The sequence below is a fragment of the Periplaneta americana genome, chromosome 11 (assembly GCF_040183065.1).
Source record: "Periplaneta americana isolate PAMFEO1 chromosome 11, P.americana_PAMFEO1_priV1, whole genome shotgun sequence".
Lineage (NCBI taxonomy): Eukaryota > Metazoa > Arthropoda > Insecta > Blattodea > Blattidae > Periplaneta > Periplaneta americana.
The window spans coordinates 53,064,294-53,086,859 of NC_091127.1; the positions used below are offsets into that span (position 1 = coordinate 53,064,294).

The 22,566-nt window shown below is 35.6% G+C and overlaps 1 protein-coding gene across 1 annotated transcript in view; it reads right to left on the reverse strand.

Annotated features, from left to right (window-relative positions):
* LOC138709004 (PIH1 domain-containing protein 1-like) overlaps positions 1-22,566 on the reverse strand; it is a 181,248-nt gene that overhangs the window by 2,261 nt on the left and 156,421 nt on the right. The window contains exons 3-6 of the mRNA XM_069839448.1: positions 16,362-16,550; positions 11,720-11,866; positions 8,332-8,588; positions 1,758-1,913 (exon numbers count right to left, since the gene is read on the reverse strand). Of these exons, the coding sequence (XP_069695549.1) occupies positions 1,758-1,913; positions 8,332-8,588; positions 11,720-11,866; positions 16,362-16,550 (749 nt within the window). The remainder of the gene's footprint in view (positions 1-1,757; positions 1,914-8,331; positions 8,589-11,719; positions 11,867-16,361; positions 16,551-22,566) is intronic.

Consider the following 22,566-nt stretch of genomic DNA (forward strand, 5'->3'; position numbering starts at 1 on the left):
AGGAGAAAAGAAAAGAATTTCAGGGGCATATTTTGTTAGGCCTATATCTACTAGTAAAACTATTTGGGTAATCAAAGATACAAGTTTATTCAGCTATTGGTTGCACTCATTTATTGTTATAAATTAATGCTTCAAAATTACTTTTTCTACCGAAGACTCACATTTCATTGGTTTGATGTTACACCCTTTTTCGGGAGAGGTCTTCAATTACAGCTTTCCTCACAGGACATGCTCCCGTGAAAAAAACATTTTAAAATTATGACTCTGTTCGAAGGAAACCTGGATTGTAGATTCTACAAAGAGCAGACTGAAACAGCTAATCACATCATTTGCTCTTGCAAGGTTTTAGCTAGCAAAAGATATCGTATCTTTGGGAACCGCATTATAATATCAGAGGACTTTATTAGTCTTATTAGTAAGAATGTAGTCCTTAAAGATATATGATTAATAAGCTGGTATTTATAACAAGAATTTCAGGCAAGCTTAATAAGCCATAGGCTGCGGTGCGTCTGGAGTGTATAGCAGATGGGCCTGTAGAGGGAGAGGGGGGGGAAGTAAAAAAAAACATAATAGTTTCAATATTAACACAGTAAAATTAACAAGTTGTTAATGTAACAAATTTAACAGATCATTAGCGAAAATTGATGAAAAACGAATTTCGAGAATACTGCAAGAGCTATTGGGCCTATTTCCTGGATCTGTTGCATTAATCTGAACAGCTAAATGAAGTACAGTACAATCCCTCGCATCTGGCACCCAAATAACCGGCAATACCAAAAACAACGGCACTTTTGACTAGGCCAAAAAGAAAACTGTCATCCATGTGAAAGAGAAGAGTCAGATGAAGATGTGAGTGGTTTTTGTGGATCGCACATGCTGCATATTGTGTTTGCTCTTTACATTGTTCACGCGTGAAAACATAGTCAGAAAACGCCATTATGTCCCTGGAGTAGATTGGATAGCATCAGTAAGCTGTCCTTGGACCTTGCAAACAATGCACAGAGACGATACCTTTAAATTTACCACTTGAACTCGCTCGTTTTGAAGGGGTGTTGGATGAATCTAAATAGGAAAGTGTGAAATTCTCTGTTACACTGTAGCGTGTAAATGTTTCATTCGAGTAATAGATAGTATATATAAACAAGCAAACATTAGAGATATGTTAAAGAGGTCAAATCATCGAGCAGTACTTCGTCTTCATAGTTGCAACATGGCTACACTGCTCTTCACGTCACATGGCCGCCATTTCAAATTGTCATAAGGTTACGAAAACTTTTAGTATTTTTTATGCTATTATGTATTACTGTAACTATGAACTGATGAATGTACATTACCGTATTCAGTACTAAAAATAAACACTGTATGTACCTATTTCAAAACTTTATTTTTAAATATCTATACGAAAATGACTAAATTTCAACATGGAAAAAATGTTTGTGCAGTACAGTATGTCTTTACATAACCTATAAACGTATTTTCCAATTATCCGGCAAAATCAGTTATCCGGCACTGGCTTTATCCCACAGTTGCCAGATATAAGGAATTCTACTGTAGTTGTAAAATTTTGTGTTATGATGTGTACATTCATTGGCGTGCGCGTTTTACATAAAAGTAGAGTCGACCACATAACAGTACAGATACAAAAGCAGGCTGAAATTTTATATTACAGTTATTATTCACACAATACAGCTACTCATAAATCACAAATTATGACGACTCATAAAAGACCACGATCTAATAATACAACCTTTTCTTACCTTAGTATCAGTATTGAAATCTGCCAAGCATTTATCTTGATCAATTAAATAGGGTATGAATACATCAAGTTTGTATGCTTGCTGGCCAACTTGTCCAGGACTATCCAGTATAATGCGATCTTCTCCAACATCCAGTGTAAGGTCTCGGCTACTGGTCTGTAACATAATTGATAAATTAATACAGTATTATCATCTCTGAGACAAGAGCTGATATAATAAGGGCACAATAGATATTGGAAACGAATTGAATGCACATCTGAAGAAAGAAAAACAGGTATATCTAGACGAGATAAAATAAAAAATGCAGGCTTAAGATAGAACTTAAATATGCAGAATATTAGTGATTGGGTAAAGCGAAGAGAGTTTGAATGGAATCAATATTTATCTCGGATAGCAACGGATGTGGATGATAGGAAGAACCCCAGCAGACCAAGAAAAATTGAAACGGTTCCTAATCTTCGATTAAAACAGGCTTTAAGCTTATTATAAGGAAGAACATTATCATTATACTAATTTCATCTTGGTCAAATCATATGCATCTCTTCTGATGGCTCTACTAGGCGTGCTGATATAATCATACCGGTAATTGATTGGCAGAAGATAAGGGTGTCGTTCTTGATCCCACAATCAGTTTCGAGATGCATGAGCAACAGCCACAATAGGTGTTTCGTGAAAAAAAAATCATATATGAGCCTTGTTGTCAGCATCTCGGAGCACAATATCACATCACACATTGGATAGTTTTTGGGCTCATGTTCAGTGCCCGTGGCTCAATCCCTCTAGAAACTTTAAATCAATTTAAACAATTTAAAATTTCTGATGCAACGATTGATGCCATAGGATCTCGTGTGTTAAACTCATCCTTAGCTATAATTAGTAATAATTTATATTCAAGAAACTTTTATTGTAAATGATTTCCTGTGTTTTCTCATTACTTATCTTATAATTTTTTTAAATTATTGTTCTTTTTTATTTTGTCTCATACATAATTGTTTTTAATCATTGTTCATTGTGAATGGATTAATAGGCCGATCTATGAACCCTTATTTAGGGCGGTTTTTGTTGTTAATAAACAAATTTCTCTCTCTTGGTAATCAATCAGTCTCTTTTTCGCCATCCATATATCATTGTGACTTTCATTTCCATGACTTTAGTAAATTTTGTACAAAAATGAATCAAATTGATTGGAACACTGAATTATTGAAACCTAATATTAATGCAGAAATGAGTTTTAATATATATTTTCAAATACCGTACTTTTAAATAATTTTAATTAATGTTTTAAAATTAAACATGCGACTAATGGAAAGAAAAGAAACAATTCTTCGTATACAGATGAACTAGACAATATCAAGAAAGAGCTCAGGCATTACATATAATGCTTATAAACGTGTTGGTTCTGAGAAAAACAAACTAAGGTATTATGCTGTCAGAAAAAAAATACAAAAATGAAATGATAGAAAACTCTAATAAAAAAAAGTAAAAGTGCGTAGTTCTATAATAAATAAGTCAAAAACAGATGGTAATAAGACTAATATTCTGTTATCAGCTGAAACACTAAGTGATTTTTTTATGAATTCAATTAGGATATTAAGTTTAAGACAAATAAATCAACTTATCTTAAAAATTATTTTAAACCTCATGTTAACTTAACTTGGAATGGGATACTTACCAGTCAAGTGTTACATGTTATATCTAAATTAAAAAATTCTTCTAGCAAAGACGTAATATGATATGTCTAATAACTTTTTAAAGAAAGTCTCGGAAAGTATTGTATATCCACTTACTATGTTTACAAATAGTTGTTTACAAGAAGGAATTTTTGCTAAATATCTGAAAATAACAGAAGTAAGTAATTCCCATTTATAAAAAAAACCCTATTAATGATGTTTCTAACTGTAGACTGGTTTCATTTATTCCAGTTATTAGTAAATGTTTAAAGCATACGTATTATTAATACCAAGTCAAGGATTATTTTGAATATTATAGTTAATTTTGTGTTAATCAGAATGGTTTCCAAAAAGGAAAATCTTCTATAGAGTATCTTTTAAGGCATTGACAGAAATGGTGTTACAAATATTTGAAAATGGTAACTTCGCTTGGGGAACTTTTGTGACCTAAGCAAAGGATTTGATTGCATAGATAAGGCTATAATAACTAATAAATTACATTTTTATAGGATTCAAAGTACACAATTAGAGATATTTAAATCATATTTGCAAGGTGCGAATTAAGATTTCTGATGAGGGGGGGAATAGAATCCTGGATAGATAATACCAACATAACATTATTATTATTATCCTCATTCGATATGGCTCAAAGCTTGGTCGCACTGAGTTTGTTGTCTTGCAGCTTAAGAGATAAGATGTGTAATTCCTAAGTTATTGGTTGTTGTGAGCTTGCTGGTGATGTTAATGCATCAATATTATTTTATTTGCTTACTTTATACTTTATGAAGTATACTTACTTAGAAATGGCTTTTAAGGTACCCAGAGGTTCATTGCCACCCTCACATAAGCCCGCCATCGGTCTCTATCCTGTGCAAGATTAATCCACTCTCTATTATCATATCCCACCTCCCTCAAATCCATTTTAATATTATCCTTCCATCTACGTCTCAGCCTCCCCAAAGGTATTTTTCTCTCCGATCTCCCAGCTAACACTCTACATGCATTTCTGGATTCGCCCATACGTGCTACATGCCCTGCCCATCTGAAACGTCTGGATTTAATGTTCCTAATTATGTCAGGTGAAGAATACAATGCGTGCAGTTCTGCGTTGTATAACTTTCTCCATTCTCCTGTAACTTCATCCCTCTTAGCCCCAAATATTTTCCTAAGAACCTTATTCTCAAACACCCTTAATCTCTGGTTCTCTTTCAAAGTGAGAGTCCAAGTTTCACAATCATACAGAACAATCGGTAATATAAATGTTTTATAAATTCTAACTTTAAGATTTTTTGACAGCAGACTAGATGACAAAAGCTTCTCAATCGAATAATAACAGGCATTTCCCATATTTATTCTGAGTACCGGTACTCGTATTAAAACAATAAAATTATATTTTGTGAGGAGGGGGATAAAAGTTATCCTATTATTTCCAATTGTTTCATCATTTCACTCTTTCCACTGTTGATTTTATTAGTGTCTATTATTCCTTGTTGTTGGTGTTATTGTTCCATATATTTAGTTTAGTTACAACCACGGAATTCTTTTTTTTATTCTATATATTTCACGTTACAACAGCTTATGACATTGTGTTCCGTCTTTATATTTCACACTGACCTGACGGTCGTCGATCAGTCAGACAGGCTAGCTGTTTGTAACGATCTCTACAGAAGGTTTTTACCTGAAAACGAAGAGAGATCCACTCTTCAAAATGTGTTATAATTTTGACAATTAGCAATGCAAAAAGTCCAAACAGCTCAACCATTGATCTATAATAATTGTTTCGAAAGAAGCAGAATCTGAACTGAAAAAAGTACTGTGTTTGTAGTAAACTGTAGCATACTGGTCATTTTTTGAAGGGGTAAACTAATAAGTAGGCTTCGTATTCCAGCTACATAAAAACTGAAGTTAAAGACACATTGGGTACATAGTATGCTGAACACAGATGATGCAACAGATAAAGATATAAACAAACAGGTCTTCGCATCATGTTCGTGGAGTACAGTCAACTCCCGACATTCTGAAGCTATACTAGTAAAAACATGCTTGAGCCGTGATGTTCATTTTCTTCGTGATCTTTGCAGTGAATAATAACGTGCATTCGTAAGTTACGGAACTTGAACATATGCGGATGTCACTTGAAATGATTTTATATTGCAAGAAATTCTTTCAATAACACATGATGTTATTGGGGCATGATTTAGTACAAGATATTCCTATTGTCTCACATTTTTTCATGTTTAATTAGGATATTGCACATGTCGCTCATCACTGAAAACCCACTAATTTTCTATGTATTTTTCTAGAAAGCTCCTGAAATGTAGATTATTTAATTTATTAATTGGGATGTTGGTACTGAACATCATGGTAGGCTACACAAATCCATGCTAAACGTCGAGTTAATATTCTAATAATTTTCAGATTTTGATGGTACTGATTCTTTTGGATTACGTTCAACACAATTTCGTGCCTTTTGATATAATTGCAGTGTCTTTCAGGGCACGTTTTTTTGTCACTTTTACTCGTACATTTATTTTACACAATGTGTATGTAATATTCTCTACATTGACAGTGAAAATATTAGTTCAAATATCGTCAACTATGCCCTGCAATATTACATGCTTGAGCGTCTTACCTAAGACATTTTATCTCTGCAATGATGAAGTTATTTAAATAATACGACTAGTAAGAATAGTGGACGATAAGATTACTCACTATGACTGCGTCCCAGCTTTGACTTAATATAGCGAAAGGCAGAGCGTGCATAACTATTTTGTATACTAACATACCTATATCTGCGCAGTGACGTCACATATACTTCGAATCAAAGATCATTATATATATAGAGGAGAAGAAGAAGAAGAAGAAGAAGAAGAAGAAGAAGAAGAAGAAGAAGATTAGGAGGATAGAAGAAGGGAGGAGAAAATGAGGAACAGAATTATGGCAAGGGATACAATCAGAAACAAAGACATAGAGATAAAGACACATCTATTTGTCCAGTTACTGAGCAACTCTGCTCTTCAATAAAGAGGACATTGGATAGACCTTCTAAACTAAACAGATTGCCATGAAACAGACTCAAAAATTCATTTGTGATCATGAATTTAGGGGAAGGAGAAAAGTTGATAGACCAAGGACATGGAAAGTGATCAATTGATCATGTAACAGCAAAAAGACAAGGTTGATAAAAATTGAGGACGTAGCTGCAATAAGGGCCCATAGCTCCATAAGTCCTTTTTCCGGAGAATGCATAAATCGATTCTTCATAGTTTCTTTGTTATACCCACAAAGTTTCGTTGAAAAGTTTTTAACAACAATGCTAGTAAACCTGTTTATTATAATATATGTTATAGGCCCTTTATCTATAGAACATGTTCATACATGAAAAACTGCCCTCCAAGACTGGATCTTCAATCAGCATTTCAGTTCCGCTGAAGAAAATAAAATTAAGGATGTCAGTCTTATTTTTATACATATGTAAAAGAGGAAAGCCGCTCATTTTATGAGTCTTTTTTCCAAGCTTCTGAGAATATGGAAGATGAAGAGGAGAGTGAAAGTGGTGACTGAGAAGAGTAGGGAAATTGTGTGGAAAATATGGATGTGGAATGAACAAAAATAATGTCCTACCTTGTTTGAAAAACATTTTTTACTATTCAACAAGTTCATGATGTGTTACCTTGTTTGATAAACTTCTGTTCCTTATTTTGTTTTTAAAAACATTTTTAACTTTTCAAAATGTTCGTGATTTGTTATTTTGTGTGGAAAAAAAATGTCATAAAATCTACATATTCATGATTCGTTATTTTCTTTTGAAAACATTTGTAACTTCGAAGTGTTCGTCATTTGCTGTGTAATGCGGAAAATGTTTCAAATTCTAAAAATGTTAATGAATATTATTAATAATATTGCTATATTTCTTATAAAGATATAAATAATAATACATTTTTATAAAGACTACACACAGCTTATATTTATTTCTGAATTGAAAGTACATTCTCAAAAAAGGGCCCATAACATGTATTACTTGAATACATTATTCTTTAAATATAAAGATAAATATAGCCTGTCCCACATTGATGTAATAGGTCTGACGGTGGGAGCACGAGGTACCATACCCTTCTTCTTTGCCAACAAATGTAAAAACCTGGGGCTAACACACAGCATTGTGAAGGAAATAGCCATTAGTGCCCTCAAAGGATCGGTTCAGATATTGAGAAATCACTTGTATGGGAGTGATAATGGAAATTTCAAGTTATCTTAACCGATGGCTGTTGATTGGTTTAGATATCAATGCCAATAAATCCGTACTATTATTTTTCTCGCGGTATATGGCATTCAAATCATTCTAACCTATCTGATTATATCCCCCCCCCCCTTTCTTAACTGTAAATGAGCACAAACGCTACTTGGGTGTAAATTTTTCTGTCATTTTGTATATTCGATTACCTAACCGTTTAAAATGTATATCATTTCACCTTTTAGGTGTGTTTCCGAATTATATGTAATACGCTTTGTCAAATCTGGCAACCTTTTCATAAGGGAAGCTAAATTTATTTATTTATATATATGGATTAAAATGCTTTTAGCATTTCTGTTATATTTTGTAAAAAACATAATACTACTTATCCAGCAGTTTCATACTCATTGGTTAGTGCACTGCTTTAAAAATTTCAACTCTATATATATCTCAGAAGCATTTTGGAGTATGCACCCTTATTGGAGCTATGTCCTCAATTGTAAAATTGACCAGAACAGGTCTTAACTGTTCAAAACTGTACTGTGAAAATTTTCATTTTGACCACGTTTACCAAACTAATTTTGACCAGACCAGTTAAAGCAATCAAAATTTTGGTGAAAGTCACCATGTGGTGCAACAAGAAGAAGGTTAATACAACTCATTGTAATACCAGATCTTTCATGAAGAACTCTGCCAGCAAATATTCCGGGAAATCAGCTTCTGGAGGCTCCCTTCGAATCCTGTATTGTGGCTGCTGACTGAACGTGGTTGCTGATGTCATCTCTTGAATAAGAGGCTGGTGACTTGTGGCAATAGGCGGTGATACCTCCTGAATAAGTGGATCTGCAGGCTGCTTTGTGCCACTCTGTCTTACTCGATGAGGGTGTAGTTTTCCCAACACTCTTCGGTTTTTCAAGATAACATAGTCTGTAACAGATTTTGATAACGATGCATATTATTATTTAATATACGAGTACATCATGTCCATAAATGATTGATACATTTTCTAGGATAAAATACGAGGAGAATTACAAAACATACCCACAAATAACCTGTAGCAGCAGAAAATTCAAACACAGATTTCAAAATTGGCTGTGTTAACTCTATATTACCGCGTTTGCCTCCAGACTAGTCGGCTCGGGTTCGATTCTTAGCGGAGTCAGAAATTTTCAAGTAAAATTTCTACCTCGGGACTAGGAGGACTGGACTTAAAAAAATGGTAATAAAAATAATTTGGCGGTTTTGGTATTTCACGGAAGTTCGTGCATTAAATACCGCAAGTTATTATTGGGAGTCGACTGTATCTTTTATGCATACAATGAAAAAAAAATTGGTGTCACAAAGACGTTATATTTTCATTGTATGTTTTACGTGCTTAAAACTGCGGAATATAATTTGTTAGATCACAAGACTAATGAAGAAATTTTAAACGAACTAAAAGTTATATCAGTGCTGGACAAAATACAAAAATAACTGGTTTGAACACATCCAATGGATGCCACGAAATCGTCTCCCAAGTATAATGAAAAATTACCAACCATGGAGGACAGGCTGTCAGGGACGACCACTGAAACGACTGTTGGACAACTGACACCGGAACGGAACAACCATTTGGTCCAAATCCATGAAAAATGTTATAATGATGATGATGATATTTTACGTGTTTTGCAACACTGCAGTTCCTTAATCATGTTGCAAATGGTATTCCCTTTTGTAATTTATTTTCTTCAGCTAACACTTAAATTATGAATACCTAAATGAAATTACTTACTACGCACTCAAATGAAAAGGTAAGCTTTCATTTTTCGTGTGAAATAAAAAGTTATTTACTTTCCCATTTCAAAAAGTAAGATATCTGACTTCATTTATAAAATTTTACGGTAAAAAAAAAAAAGAAAAAAAAATATACCATTAATTTTGGACAAGTTCATATAAAATAACTCTTCGGATATTACATTATTAATTGGTATTTAAAAGTGATACAAAGACGAAAGGTGATTACTGTTTTGATGCCTACAATGAGATTCAACGTACCGTAAACTGGGGTTACTTTGAACATTTTTTCAGAAAATCCTATTTAGGTTTCTACATGCTGCACTTGTTATAGATGGAGGTAAATTTGGTATGAGAATGATTTTATGATAATTTACCTCCATCTATAACAAGTGCAGCATGTAGAAACCTAAATATGATTTTCTGAAAAAATGTTCAAAGTAACCCCAGTTTACGGTGTATTCATTTCTTCTTAAAAAGTTAATCAAATAATCAAAGGCAAACTAATTGTTTCTGTGGAATCAAAGTCAAATTATTGTTTCTGTGGAATTCTGCCTGCGCATAACAAGAAGGGTTTAAAACCAGTGTTAATACTTTAAGAAATAGTGGTATCAAGTGGAAATTATTCTGTCGTCATACCTGCCTTTTAAATTAGTTGTGTACCTCAGTATGAGTATAACGTGGCCTTGTATGATGATTTCTCTGTGTTGGAGGCAATAGAGAAGAGACGGAGGCGCAGACAAAGTTGTAACAATTCTGTATATAAAAATTTCTACATCAAACATTAAGAAGATTACTACAATTATTAAGAAAAAATCGTAACGAGAATGGTAATCGAGCTCTTGATTTAGGTTCAAAACCACATTCAAAAGGGGATTAAAAAATTAAATATATTAAAAACTTTAACATTGCAACATAAAATATGATTGAAAATAATCATTACCATATCTACGAATAATAGAAACTAAAATAAATAAGCCCAAAATAAATTTATCTGTAAAAATAGTTTTTCTTTTATGTGAGCTTCACTTATCACTTTATACTGCGCAATATAAAATCATGAAGGAATTCTCTTCTCCACTCTATCTTTGCTTTTAACAAAATTGTATTATATTTCATGTACATCATTCTCGCATAAATTGCCTCGTATATATGGTATACGGAAAAACAAACAACATTGAAATTGAAGGGTTCAGAGCCATTGTGGGCCAAGCGCCATTTATTAAAAACGGAGAAAGCAAAGATTAAAGTTAAGTGAATACCATAGTTTAATGAAGATTGATATATCTTTTAGTTTAAATATATTACTTGCTATATGTTTCCATTGAATTATGGTAATAACTTCATTTTAACCTTGTTTTCTGCGGTTTTAGTAAATGGCGCTTGGCCCACTATGGTTCTGAACCCTTCACTTATTGCTCATCTGCTGTTCACGTGTTCCTAAGTATTTATTTATTGTATATAATAGTTTGACATATTGTGAATTCAGTGATGTTGATTTCTGCAATTATGGTTCTCGCAACAGGGGAGAAGATGTTTATTATCGAGTATTATTTCCGGTCATACAGAGTAGGCCGAGCTTGCTTTACGTTGAAGAGCAGTACCAAGAGCAATTTAACAATGCTTCACCAAATAACACAACAATCTTAGCTGTCGTCGAGAAGTTCCATCGTACGGGTTCAGTCTTATGTCGCCGTGCATGTTATATTGTCTTATCTTGATTTTCAGAGTATGTTTGTAATTTCCGAACTCCGTATCAACGGAGAGAATTTACCAAATTGTTTGTTGTTTAGTCAAAAGTCCGAAGACAGGTCTGGACCCCACAAGCGACACCAACAAGGCATCACTAATGAGGCATCTAGGTCAGGAGATAATGGAGTAGGGTGGCCAGTTCCTTTCCCCATTCATTGCATACATCTTTGCCTAGATACATATTACATTAATCAGACTTCAGATGCATACAAACATTATTGTTTTTCCTCTGACACATATCTTCAAGTGAGATATAGGCCTACTGCCTTATAATAGATATACTGTACATTTCAGCCAGAACCTTGATCAGAGGTGCACTCTCATTCAAGGATAAAATTGGGTCACGTTCCACGTTATCATCCTTAAAAATCACTGGGTTGGATGTAGGTTATTTGAATCCGAAAACAATCCTTCGATAAAAATATAAATGAAGCTTGTTACAGATTAATAGCCTAACTATTTTGCAAGTCGTTATAACATTATTCTTATAAAGAATAAACAAAACAGTTTTATTAATAATAACACTTATTTACCTTTCATTTCAAGCTCAATGTTATATTTTTCCTGTAGTCCTTCCATGGCAACAGTCATAAAGAAACTGAGAAATAGTTTGTTGTTTTCCAACTTATTGAAGTAATCAGAATTTATGGCCACGTCGTAGGCGATCACTGGATTTCCACCTGTAACATAATTTCTAATTTTAATAATGCAATTACACAGTGGCAGTCAGAGATAGGAACGAATGGAGGTGCATTGTAGGGGTGGTAAAGACCTGCAATAGGCTGTAGCACCAATTATGATAATTTCAAGGGAAAAAATGTTCCGGGGCTGGGTATCGATCCCGGGACCTCTGGTTGAACGTACCAGCGCTCTACCACTGAGCTACCCGGGAACTCCACCCGACACCGTCTCAACTTTTCCCTTTATATCCATACAACTCGCTTGGGCTGACGAAACGCCAGAGACCCACGAGTGCACACAATCTCTGTGTGACTTGGAATTCTGGTTTTTCTGTTAACGTACACAGTAACGTATATATTATGCAAATCTAGTCTTTCAGGTGAAGCTCCCTGTAAAGCAGATTTGAATAATTTCAAGGGAAAAATTGTTCCGGGGCCGGCTGTAGCACCAATTATGATGTTGATAGTAAGCTAGTAGCGGACGTATTATTGTATGGAATGTAGAAAATTACGTACAAGCCTGCAATAGGCTGTAGCACCAATTATAATGTTGATAGTGGGCGACTAACGGACGGATTAATGTATGGAATGTATAAAATTACGTACAAGCCTGGCTGTAGTACCAATTATGATGTTGATAGTAGGCTACTAGCGGATGGATTAATGTATGGAATGTATAAAATTACGTACAAGCCTGCAATAGACTGTAGCACCAATTATAATGTTGATAGTGGGCGACTAACGGACGGATTAATGTATGGAATGTATAAAATTACGTACAAGCCTGGCTGTAGTACCAATTATGATGTTGATAGTAGGCTACTAGCGGATGGATTAATGTATGGAATGTATAAAATTACGTACAAGCCTGCAATAGGCTGTAGCACCAATTATAATGTTGATAGTGGGCGACTAACGGACGGATTAATGTATGGAATGTATAAAATTACGTACAAGCCTGGCTGTAGTACCAATTATGATGTTGATAGTAGGCTACTAGCGGATGGATTAATGTATGGAATGTATAAAATTACGTACAAGTCTGCAATAGGCTGTAGCACCAATTATAATGTTGATAGTGGGCGACTAACGGACGGATTAATGTATGGAATGTATAAAATTACGTACAAGCCTGGCTGTAGTACCAATTATGATGTTGATAGTAGGCTACTAGCGGATGGATTAATGTATGGAATGTATAAAATTACGTACAAGCCTGCAATAGGCTGTAGCACCAATTATAATGTTGATAGTGGGCGACTAACGGACGGATTAATGTATGGAATGTATAAAATTACGTACAAGCCTGGCTGTAGTACCAATTATGATGTTGATAGTAGGCTACTAGCGGATGGATTAATGTATGGAATGTATAAAATTACGTACAAGCCTGCAATAGGCTGTAGCACCAATTATAATGTTGATAGTGGGCGACTAACGGATGGATTAATGTATGGAATGTATAAAATTACGTACAAGCCTGGCTGTAGTACCAATTATGATGTTGATAGTAGGCTACTAGCGGATGGATTAATGTATGGAATGTATAAAATTACGTACAAGCCTGCAATAGGCTGTAGCACCAATTATAATGTTGATAGTGGGCGACTAACGGACGGATTAATGTATGCAATGTATAAAATTACGTACAAGCCTGGCTGTAGTACCAATTATGATGTTGATAGTAGGTTATGTTATTTTACGACGCTTTATCAACAGCTTAGGTTATTTAGCGTCTGAATGAGAAGAAGGTGATAATGCCGGTGAAATGAGTCCGGGGTCCAACACCGAAAGTTACCCAGCATTTGCTCATATTGGGTTGAGGGAAAACCCCGGAAAAAACCTCAACCAGGTAACTTGCCCCTACCGGGAATCGAACCCGGGCCACCTGGTTTCGCGGCTAGACGCTCTAACCGTTACTCCACAGGTGTGGACTTGATAGTAGGCTACTAGCGGATGGATTAATGTATGGAATGTATAAAATTACGTACAAGCCTGGCTGTAGTACCAATTATGATGTTGATAGTAGGCGACTAACGGACGGATTAATGTATGGAATGTATAAAATTACGTACAAGCCTGGCTGTAGTACCAATTATAATGTTGATAGTAGGCTACTAGCGGATGGATTAATGTATGGAATGTATAAAATTACGTACAAGTCTGCAATAGGCTGTAGCACCAATTATAATGTTGATAGTAGGCGACTAACCGATGGATTAATGTATGGAATGTATAAAATTACGTATAAGCCTTCAATAGGCTGTAGCACCAATTATAATGTTGATAGTAGGCGACTAACGGATGGATTAATGTATGGAATATATAAAATTACGTACAAGCCTGCAATAGGCTGTAGCACCAATTATAATGTTGATAGTAGGCGACTAACGGATGGATTAATGTATGGAATATATAAAATTACGTACAAGCCTTCAATAGGCCGTAGCACCAATTATAATGTTGATAGTAGGCGACTAACGGATGGATTAATGTATGGAATGTATAAAATTACGTACAACCCTGCAATAGGCTGTAGCACCAATTATAATGTTGATAGTAGGTGACTAACGGATGGATTAATGTATGGAATATATAAAATTACGTACAAGCCTGCAATAGGCTGTAGCACCAATTATAATGTTGATAGTAGGCGACTAACGGATGGATTAATGTATGGAATGTATAAAATTACGTACAACCCCGCAATAGGCTGTAGCACCAATTATAATGTTGATAGTAGGCGACTAACGGATGGATTAATGTATGGAATATATAAAATTACGTACAAGCCTGCAATAGGCTGTAGCACCAATTATAATGTTGATAGTAGGCGACTACGGATGGATTAATGTATGGAATATATAAAATTATTTACAAGCCTGCAATAGGCTGTAGCACCAATTATAATGTTGATAGTAGGCGACTAACGGACGGATTAATGTATGGAATGTATAAAATTACGTACAAGCCTGCAATAGGCTGTAGCACCAATTATAATGTTGATAGTAGGCGACTAACGGATGGATTAATGTATGGAATATATAAAATTACGTACAAGCCTGCAATAGGCTGTAGCACCAATTATAATGTTGATAGTAGGCGACTAACGGATGGATTAATGTATGGAATGTATAAAATTACGTACAACCCTGCAATAGGCTGTAGCACCAATTATAATGTTGATAGTAGGCGACTAACGGATGGATTAATGTATGGAATATATAAAATTACGTACAAGCCTGCAATAGGCTGTAGCACCAATTATAATGTTGATAGTAGGCGACTAACGGATGGATTAATGTATGGAATATATAAAATTATATACAAGCCTGCAGTAGGCTTTAGCACCAATTATAATGTTGATAGTAGGCGACTACCGGACGGATTAATGTATGGAATGTATAAAATTACGTACATGCCTGCAATAGGCTGCCATTATGCATGTAACACATTGTTTTTTCTCAGATTGAGTGTTGGTATAGGACGCACAATTAGCCACAGCACGTCTAAGTACAAAGATCCGACACGGGTATGTATTCTGCGATTCCGCTAGCTGAATGCTAACATTAAAATTTAATTGCATCGGACTTATTGTTAAAAGTAATATTTTATGAAACATAGTAAGCCTATATAAATAGTGATTATTTTATTTAGTTAATTTTATGTGAAGTATTTTAGTATTTGTTTTATTGAAATTGTAAACCTTGAACTACTTGATTGATGTGCATATGAATTATCTTTGTATAATTACTGAATAGAGGAAATGGCGGGGTCTTCAAACGTCCACAATTTATCGGACTGTCGCTGTATGCTGGAAATTTCTGGAAGCAGCCATTTGGTGGATTATATATGGCAAGTGTGATATAATATAACAGGGATGATACACGCCACAACTTCATAATTTAAGACTTTCGCAATTTCCAGGAATCTTGGTATACAAGTGTCATTTTATGGCTCCGTGATTGAAGTTTTCGACAAAAATGGCTGCAGGATTAACCTAAACTACAAATACAACGGTATATGTCCTAACATTTAGGACAGTTTGCATTCACCCAAAAATCATAATGATGATGATGATGATAATAATAATAATAATAATAATAATAATAATAATAATAATAATTCGCTTAGTTTTGCTTAACAACGCTTACATTATTTACAAATATCTCACGCATCACCAATGACATTAAAGAGAAGGAATACAGATAAATGAAAGTATTCCCTATTCGCATTGCCCCAACTCACGTTCTACCTTCACCATTCTTCAAAGTGCTTTTGAGCAGTTACATCCTAAACAACTTTCCTGCCTCAGCTAATACTTGGCGTATGCACAGCGCCTGATTATACCCTCAAGAATCACAATAACTGCAAAGAATATCTATCCAACAATCCACTTTAGAACTCAGCAATAACTCAACTTGCTGTGTCCATGGTACTTTGGAGGCAATACATGCAAAAGATACAGGAGCATTGCGGACTGAAGACAGTTTACCTTTATCAACTTCTTCGTGTCCTTCACCAAGGCTCATTGGCACCCGGAAAGATGAATCTGCTTCTTCAGAGGTCCATATCTCCAGGAGTTCGTCATCACCGACGTCCTTGGGAGCAGGTAAATCCTTTGTGTGACATACGTTAATAAACACTTTGTTTCCATCTTTGGTCCGCGTTTTCACGCACATGCCTGTGAACAATGAAGGGAAAATACAACAGAAAATGATATACATTTTTCTTTATCTGAATCTGAAAGAGTTTAAACTTGATACATACATACATACATACATACATACATACATACATACATACATACATACATACATACATACATACATACTATAGTAAAGATGTTAACGAACACACAGGCAGTGGATCACTTATAACACAGACTTAAGTGAAGGAATTCTGATTATTCTTTCGCATTCATATCCGAAAATTTACAATTTGTATAATGTTCATTGCTACCAATACAAATCACAAGAATATCTACGTACAGTACGATTATTTAGTCCTGACAGTCGCTGGAGATGTGCGCCTGGGTCAGGCGAGTCCATTTAGCTACGCCAAGGGGTGTTTGGGTTAGTCACTCGCTTGCCTTCGGAGCAATTGGATGTCATGCGTGCAGTAGTGCACTATGTTTCTATACTAAAAGCCAGGTTATGAACCGACTAAACAGGAAGTAGTTGGCAGGGCGAGAGGAAAATGCGGATTAGAGGGGTAGCCTGTGCAGCGATGACACGTTGAGTATGGCGGGGCGGAGGGGGGAAGGAGAACGGAGCTTTTCATTGGACCTCACGTGAAAATGTCGTCTGCTAACGAAAATCTGACAACGGAATCACGGAGACAGTATAGCCAAACTTCCCAGTTCATTTGCAGTACCACGTGCATTATGAGTCGCATTTCGTACCAGCGCCATTAGCTCGTGCTTTCTTAAGGCCCATTCACAATGAAAATTAAACATAACGTAAACATTAACATAAGCACATAAACATATGCCACAAATTTAAGTAGCCAAGGCCCATTCACAATGAAAATTAAACATAACGTAAACATAACACGTGTGTGGAAACAAACATACCGAATCAACAAAACTACAGAATCTATTACATAAAAATGGAGAATTGCACAATGACTGACGATGTAGCTATTCAATTTATGTTTCTAATAACTATAATGGCATCAGTATATGGCTTTCAATACTTGAAATCAAAGAAACGGAGATGTAAAATAATCAACTTTTCGTCATATGATTCCATGTTGCGCGCCTAGCTATCATCACGGCCAATAGATCAAAATATTGCCTGTAGGCAAAGCCCATGAGATGTTAAACAAAAAGTGAAAACACGCTTTCCGCTTGTGTACTGTTTCCAAATCGCATAAACATAAGCATGAAAGTTTGGAGTTTGCAAACTTTCATGTTAACGTCTTATGATTAAGATTAAGTTTATACTTATGTAATTCATTGTGAATGCTTTCATTAAATAACATGGACACAAGGTTTTATGCTTACGTTATGTTTATGTTTAATTTTCATTGTGAATGGGCCTTTAAAAACAGTAATTTTAATTACTAATATTGTGGATAGTGTTATCAAGAACTACAGACAGTAGTTATTTTAAACATATCGGTGACAAACGCTGAACACGCTTTGAATCTCGCGCCACTATGTGGCAATAGAGCTCAGAAAGAGAGCAACAGAACGTTACTTCCGGTTTAGTCGGTTCATAACCTGGCTTTTAGTATAGTGCAGTTAAGCTGTACTGCATTCCTTTACCGACCGCTCGTCCTTATCTCTACTACGGAGCTCTCCCCACTACTGCTATTACTTCTCCTCTTTCGCGTCGCTGAGCTATCAGGACTAAATATAATCGGTCTGTAGATTCTCACAGATATGTTCAATAGGAAACCTACTGAATTACCAGTAGGTAATTAATACTAACTAGCAATCACTTTCAAATAATATTGTCTCAGCTTTGTATTTCTAGCAATGAAACCGCAGATACATTAACAGAAGAATTAAGGATACGAACAACGTAACAATGAATCGTACATAGAACTCTGCTGAAAATAACCCAGAACTAGAAGTGTTTACCAAAGCACAGTCGGTATAAAGCACAAAAAAAACCTATAAAATTCAGTCGTTGCAGTATTATGCGTTGAAATACATGTGCAACATCACTCATGTAGTCGCAATGCGAAAGGACAGGGAACCTTTCAATTTGCAGATTCAGAATTCACGGCGTCTCTCCTGGCGGTCTTCACCTGCCTTGTCATCGAACAACAGACGACAGAGTCTTCTCGACTCCTCCTGCACTGCGAAATGACACAGTTCATTTCAGTGTGCAGATTTACACCAGCCATCTCCTCCTCGTCCCGTCCCGTGATCATTTTGATCACATTTCCGTCCCCCTCGCGTATGTGGTACCTAAGAGGTTACGTCCATTTTCGGTTTTCCCCTTCAAAATTTTCTAGAGCTCCTTCAGTGGAGCAGCGTAACCCGGAGTGAGACTAGTGGCCAACAGGCTTGGAGCTCACATATTTAGTTTCTTGCAGCCCCGAACCCCTTGCAAGGACGCGTTTGCGTACCTTTTAAATTTGTCCTCCCAATTCACCTCTTTCAATTCAATATTATGCGTGATGTAACAGCTAGAGAGGCAGCCACAAAGATTCAAAACAGGACAAATCAGAAGGCAACAACACATAATGAATATCATCTCCTAAAAATTGAATCAATTTCTTAAATCAGAACAAACTATTCGACGTTACTAGGGAAATTAAAGAAAACGTTCTCATGATTATGGTTTAAATTATAAATCAAGGCTATGTAGTACAATTTACACATTAACTGATAGCCTTAAACCTATATAGTCAGAGAAAATGCCTTATACCATAGCTTATCACACGAAGCAAACTACTGATTCTACATACAGTACAATGTCAAGGATATTTAATGCAAACTGATGCATTATTTATATAAATTTGGTACTAATGTAAATTACTATGATAACTTAAACCGATGAATTTCATGACATGGTTGCTGAGATTATCTTCTCCTATTTGCTGAGTTGTTTAATTTTTAAGGTGACATGTATTTATTTAGCCTGACGAGTTACTACCTTGGTTCGAATTGTAAATTATTTAAAAATAGCGTGTAAGAGGGCCTTACACTAGAAATGTTTAGTTCAAATGTAGTTCTGTTTATAAGAATGCATATGGGTGTAATTATTTGTCTTATTTGAGCTGTTGTATCAGTGAAGCGAGGTGAGTCAGTGAAGTTATGGTTTTACAATGCAGTGAATAGTTCCGATTAGTGATAATCTATAGTGTCAATGAAATGTGTTCTATAGTGTCAGTGAAATGTGTTAAATAGTGTCAGTGAAATGTGTCCTAAAGTGTCAGTGAAATGCGTCTTAGTGCCACTACAGTGAGTGAGATGAGAGTAAAGTGAAAGATTATCAGTGCCAATGTGAAACTTATTTAGGGCCTATACATATGTAGGTTGTATTGTACAATTAGGTTCACTTATTAATTAGGTTATTTTATGTATTATTATTAATTGTAATTACTGTGTTAAATTGTATTGTGTATTCTTATTGTATTGTAATTTTATTGTGTATACCACTGCCACCGGGTGCTTGCCCACTTGCAGTGTAAATACATACATACATACATACATACATACATACATACATACATACATACATACATACATACATACAGTCCACACCTGTGGAGTAACGGTTAGCACGTCTAGACGCGAAACCAGGTGGCCCGGGTTCGATTCCCGGTTGTGGCAAGTTACCTGGTTGAGGTTTTTTCTGGGGTTTTCCCTCAACCCAATATGAGCAAATGCTGGGTAACTTTCGGTGTTGGACTCCGGAATCATTTCACCGGCGTTATCACCTTCATCTCATTCAGACGCTAAATAACCTAAGCTGTTGATAAAGCGTCGTAAAATAACCTACTAAAATAAAATAAAAATACATACATACATACATACATACATACATACATACATACATACATACATACATACAAATTGTGGGTAGAGTGAATCCCTCACGATTTCCGGCATCATAAAATTGTCAAAAACATGCTACTCCCAGGGGCCTAAATTTCACTTCAATATTGAAATTACCATGAGGTAAAGAATTATACTTAATTGGAAATAAGGAAGAACATGACAACGCTGATTTTAATCTACAACAGATTATTTTATATACGGGAATTCCTAGACATGAAACAAAAGATGAAAAACCTAATACAGATGCCATCTGGAAGAAGTTTCCTAATAATGTTAACACACGAGGAAGACGGAACCTCGTAAAGACGGGTTATTTTAAGAAATTCACAATTCCGCCGGAACATGAGTGGTATGTTAGTTGTAATCCTGGACGGGCTGTATTAATATCCCACTTAACAAGAAAATACAAAAGTACATTATCTAAATTAAAAATACAATTCGTATAAAATTCGTTAATACAATAGTGATGGATAGTGAATAGGTTAACCATAATTTATCAGCCAAAAGTGGGACACCTGTCATTTGCCCTCCTTTAAAAAAAGATTGTTACTGAAGTTTAGTTTAGAAAACACGGACAATGCTATGGAACTAATAGATAATTTTAGAATGAAAAAGTAGGCTTATTGTGTAATGAAAAAAATCAGTGAGGCACCCTTGTACGGATAGATCCGCGAGAGTTCTGGCATAGAATTACGTCTACACAATTCGTGCTGTAAGAACGGAGTAGTTTTGGCTCAAGAAAGTTAGAAATAAATACAAATGTTTAACAAATTGGTTTATTTATTTATTTATAAAATGTTACGAAGTCCATATATGTTACACAAGATGCTCTCATGTGTTAGGCTCGAAGTCGATCGCTCGGTAATACGTGGAAGGCAGCGATTCGCTGTCGTCAAAGAGCTGGGTAAGTGTAAATACCCCTAAATTATCATTAAAAAATGTAAATTCTCCTACAACTACTCTAAGTGCTCTATCTGTCAGTGGTAAATTCCCCTAATCGGAGTAAGAGTGTGATAGTAAGCTTATACAGGGTGTTTCCGAGGTGGTGTTACAAACTTTCAGGGATGATGGCGAAGGGCACATGTATCAATTTGAGATAAGGAACCCTGCTCCGGAAATGACGGAGTCGAAAGTTACAAAGAAAAATAGTTGTGTGAAAATGAAATAATTTTATTCCTCTGTACGCCTTATTTATGTGTATTTATCTGTACATCTTACACATTCTGTATTCATCTGACGTTGTTTACGTTGTCTGCTTACAGTATTCCATTCAGTGCGCTCTCTGAGGGATGGGGACAGGAAACTACACTAAAGCAATGCAGATAGCGTAATGTGTAGCGGACATGGTCGGTCCTGATATGCACGTCTGTAGACAGCAGTGTATGTGTATAAGTTCCAGTACCCAGTCGATTAGTCCTAGTGAAATGGAAGAGTACACGAGAGCGGAATAAGCAGACTTGATTTTCGAATACGGATGAGCCGATGGGAACAGTAGACAAGCTCACAGATTGTATCGGGGCAAGTACCCACGTAGGAGACATTCGGCCCATACCATCTTTCCACGACTGTTCCAAAGGTTAAAGGAAGGAGGGCACGAGGTGCCAAATTACAATTCCATTTCCACACAACTATATTTGCTTATAACTTTCGACTCAGTCATTTCCGGATCATGGTTCCTTATCTCAAATTGATACATGTGCCCCTCGACATCATCCCTGAAAGTTTGTAACACCACCTCGGAAACCACCTGTATAAAGTATATAGTTCAATCCTAAGAAATATGTCACAGTTTTTCGCTCTATAGTGTTAACAGCGCCGGAAATTATTCTACTTTAAAAGCGAAACTGTGGAAAAACCTGAATATGTTGACAACGCCGCTAATCGATTCAAAGATACTGAAAGGGAAGTGAAATGTTAAGAAGAGAACAATTTCTCGCCGAAGGAGATATCGATCGTCGTTAAAAAAAAAACATTGGTTATTGAAAGTATTTAAGAATTTTGCTTCAATCACAGGAGTGACTACAACGTCTTGGAATCGTGAAAGTGGGCTGCAGATTGTTAACAGTCTTCGATAAACTTCATGTTAGTGTGCTCAGCGAATTGTCAACAGTCAATAAATGAGTGAAATGGATATCCAAGTGAAATACGTTTAACTCTCAGTGAACGTGCTCGAGCGCGA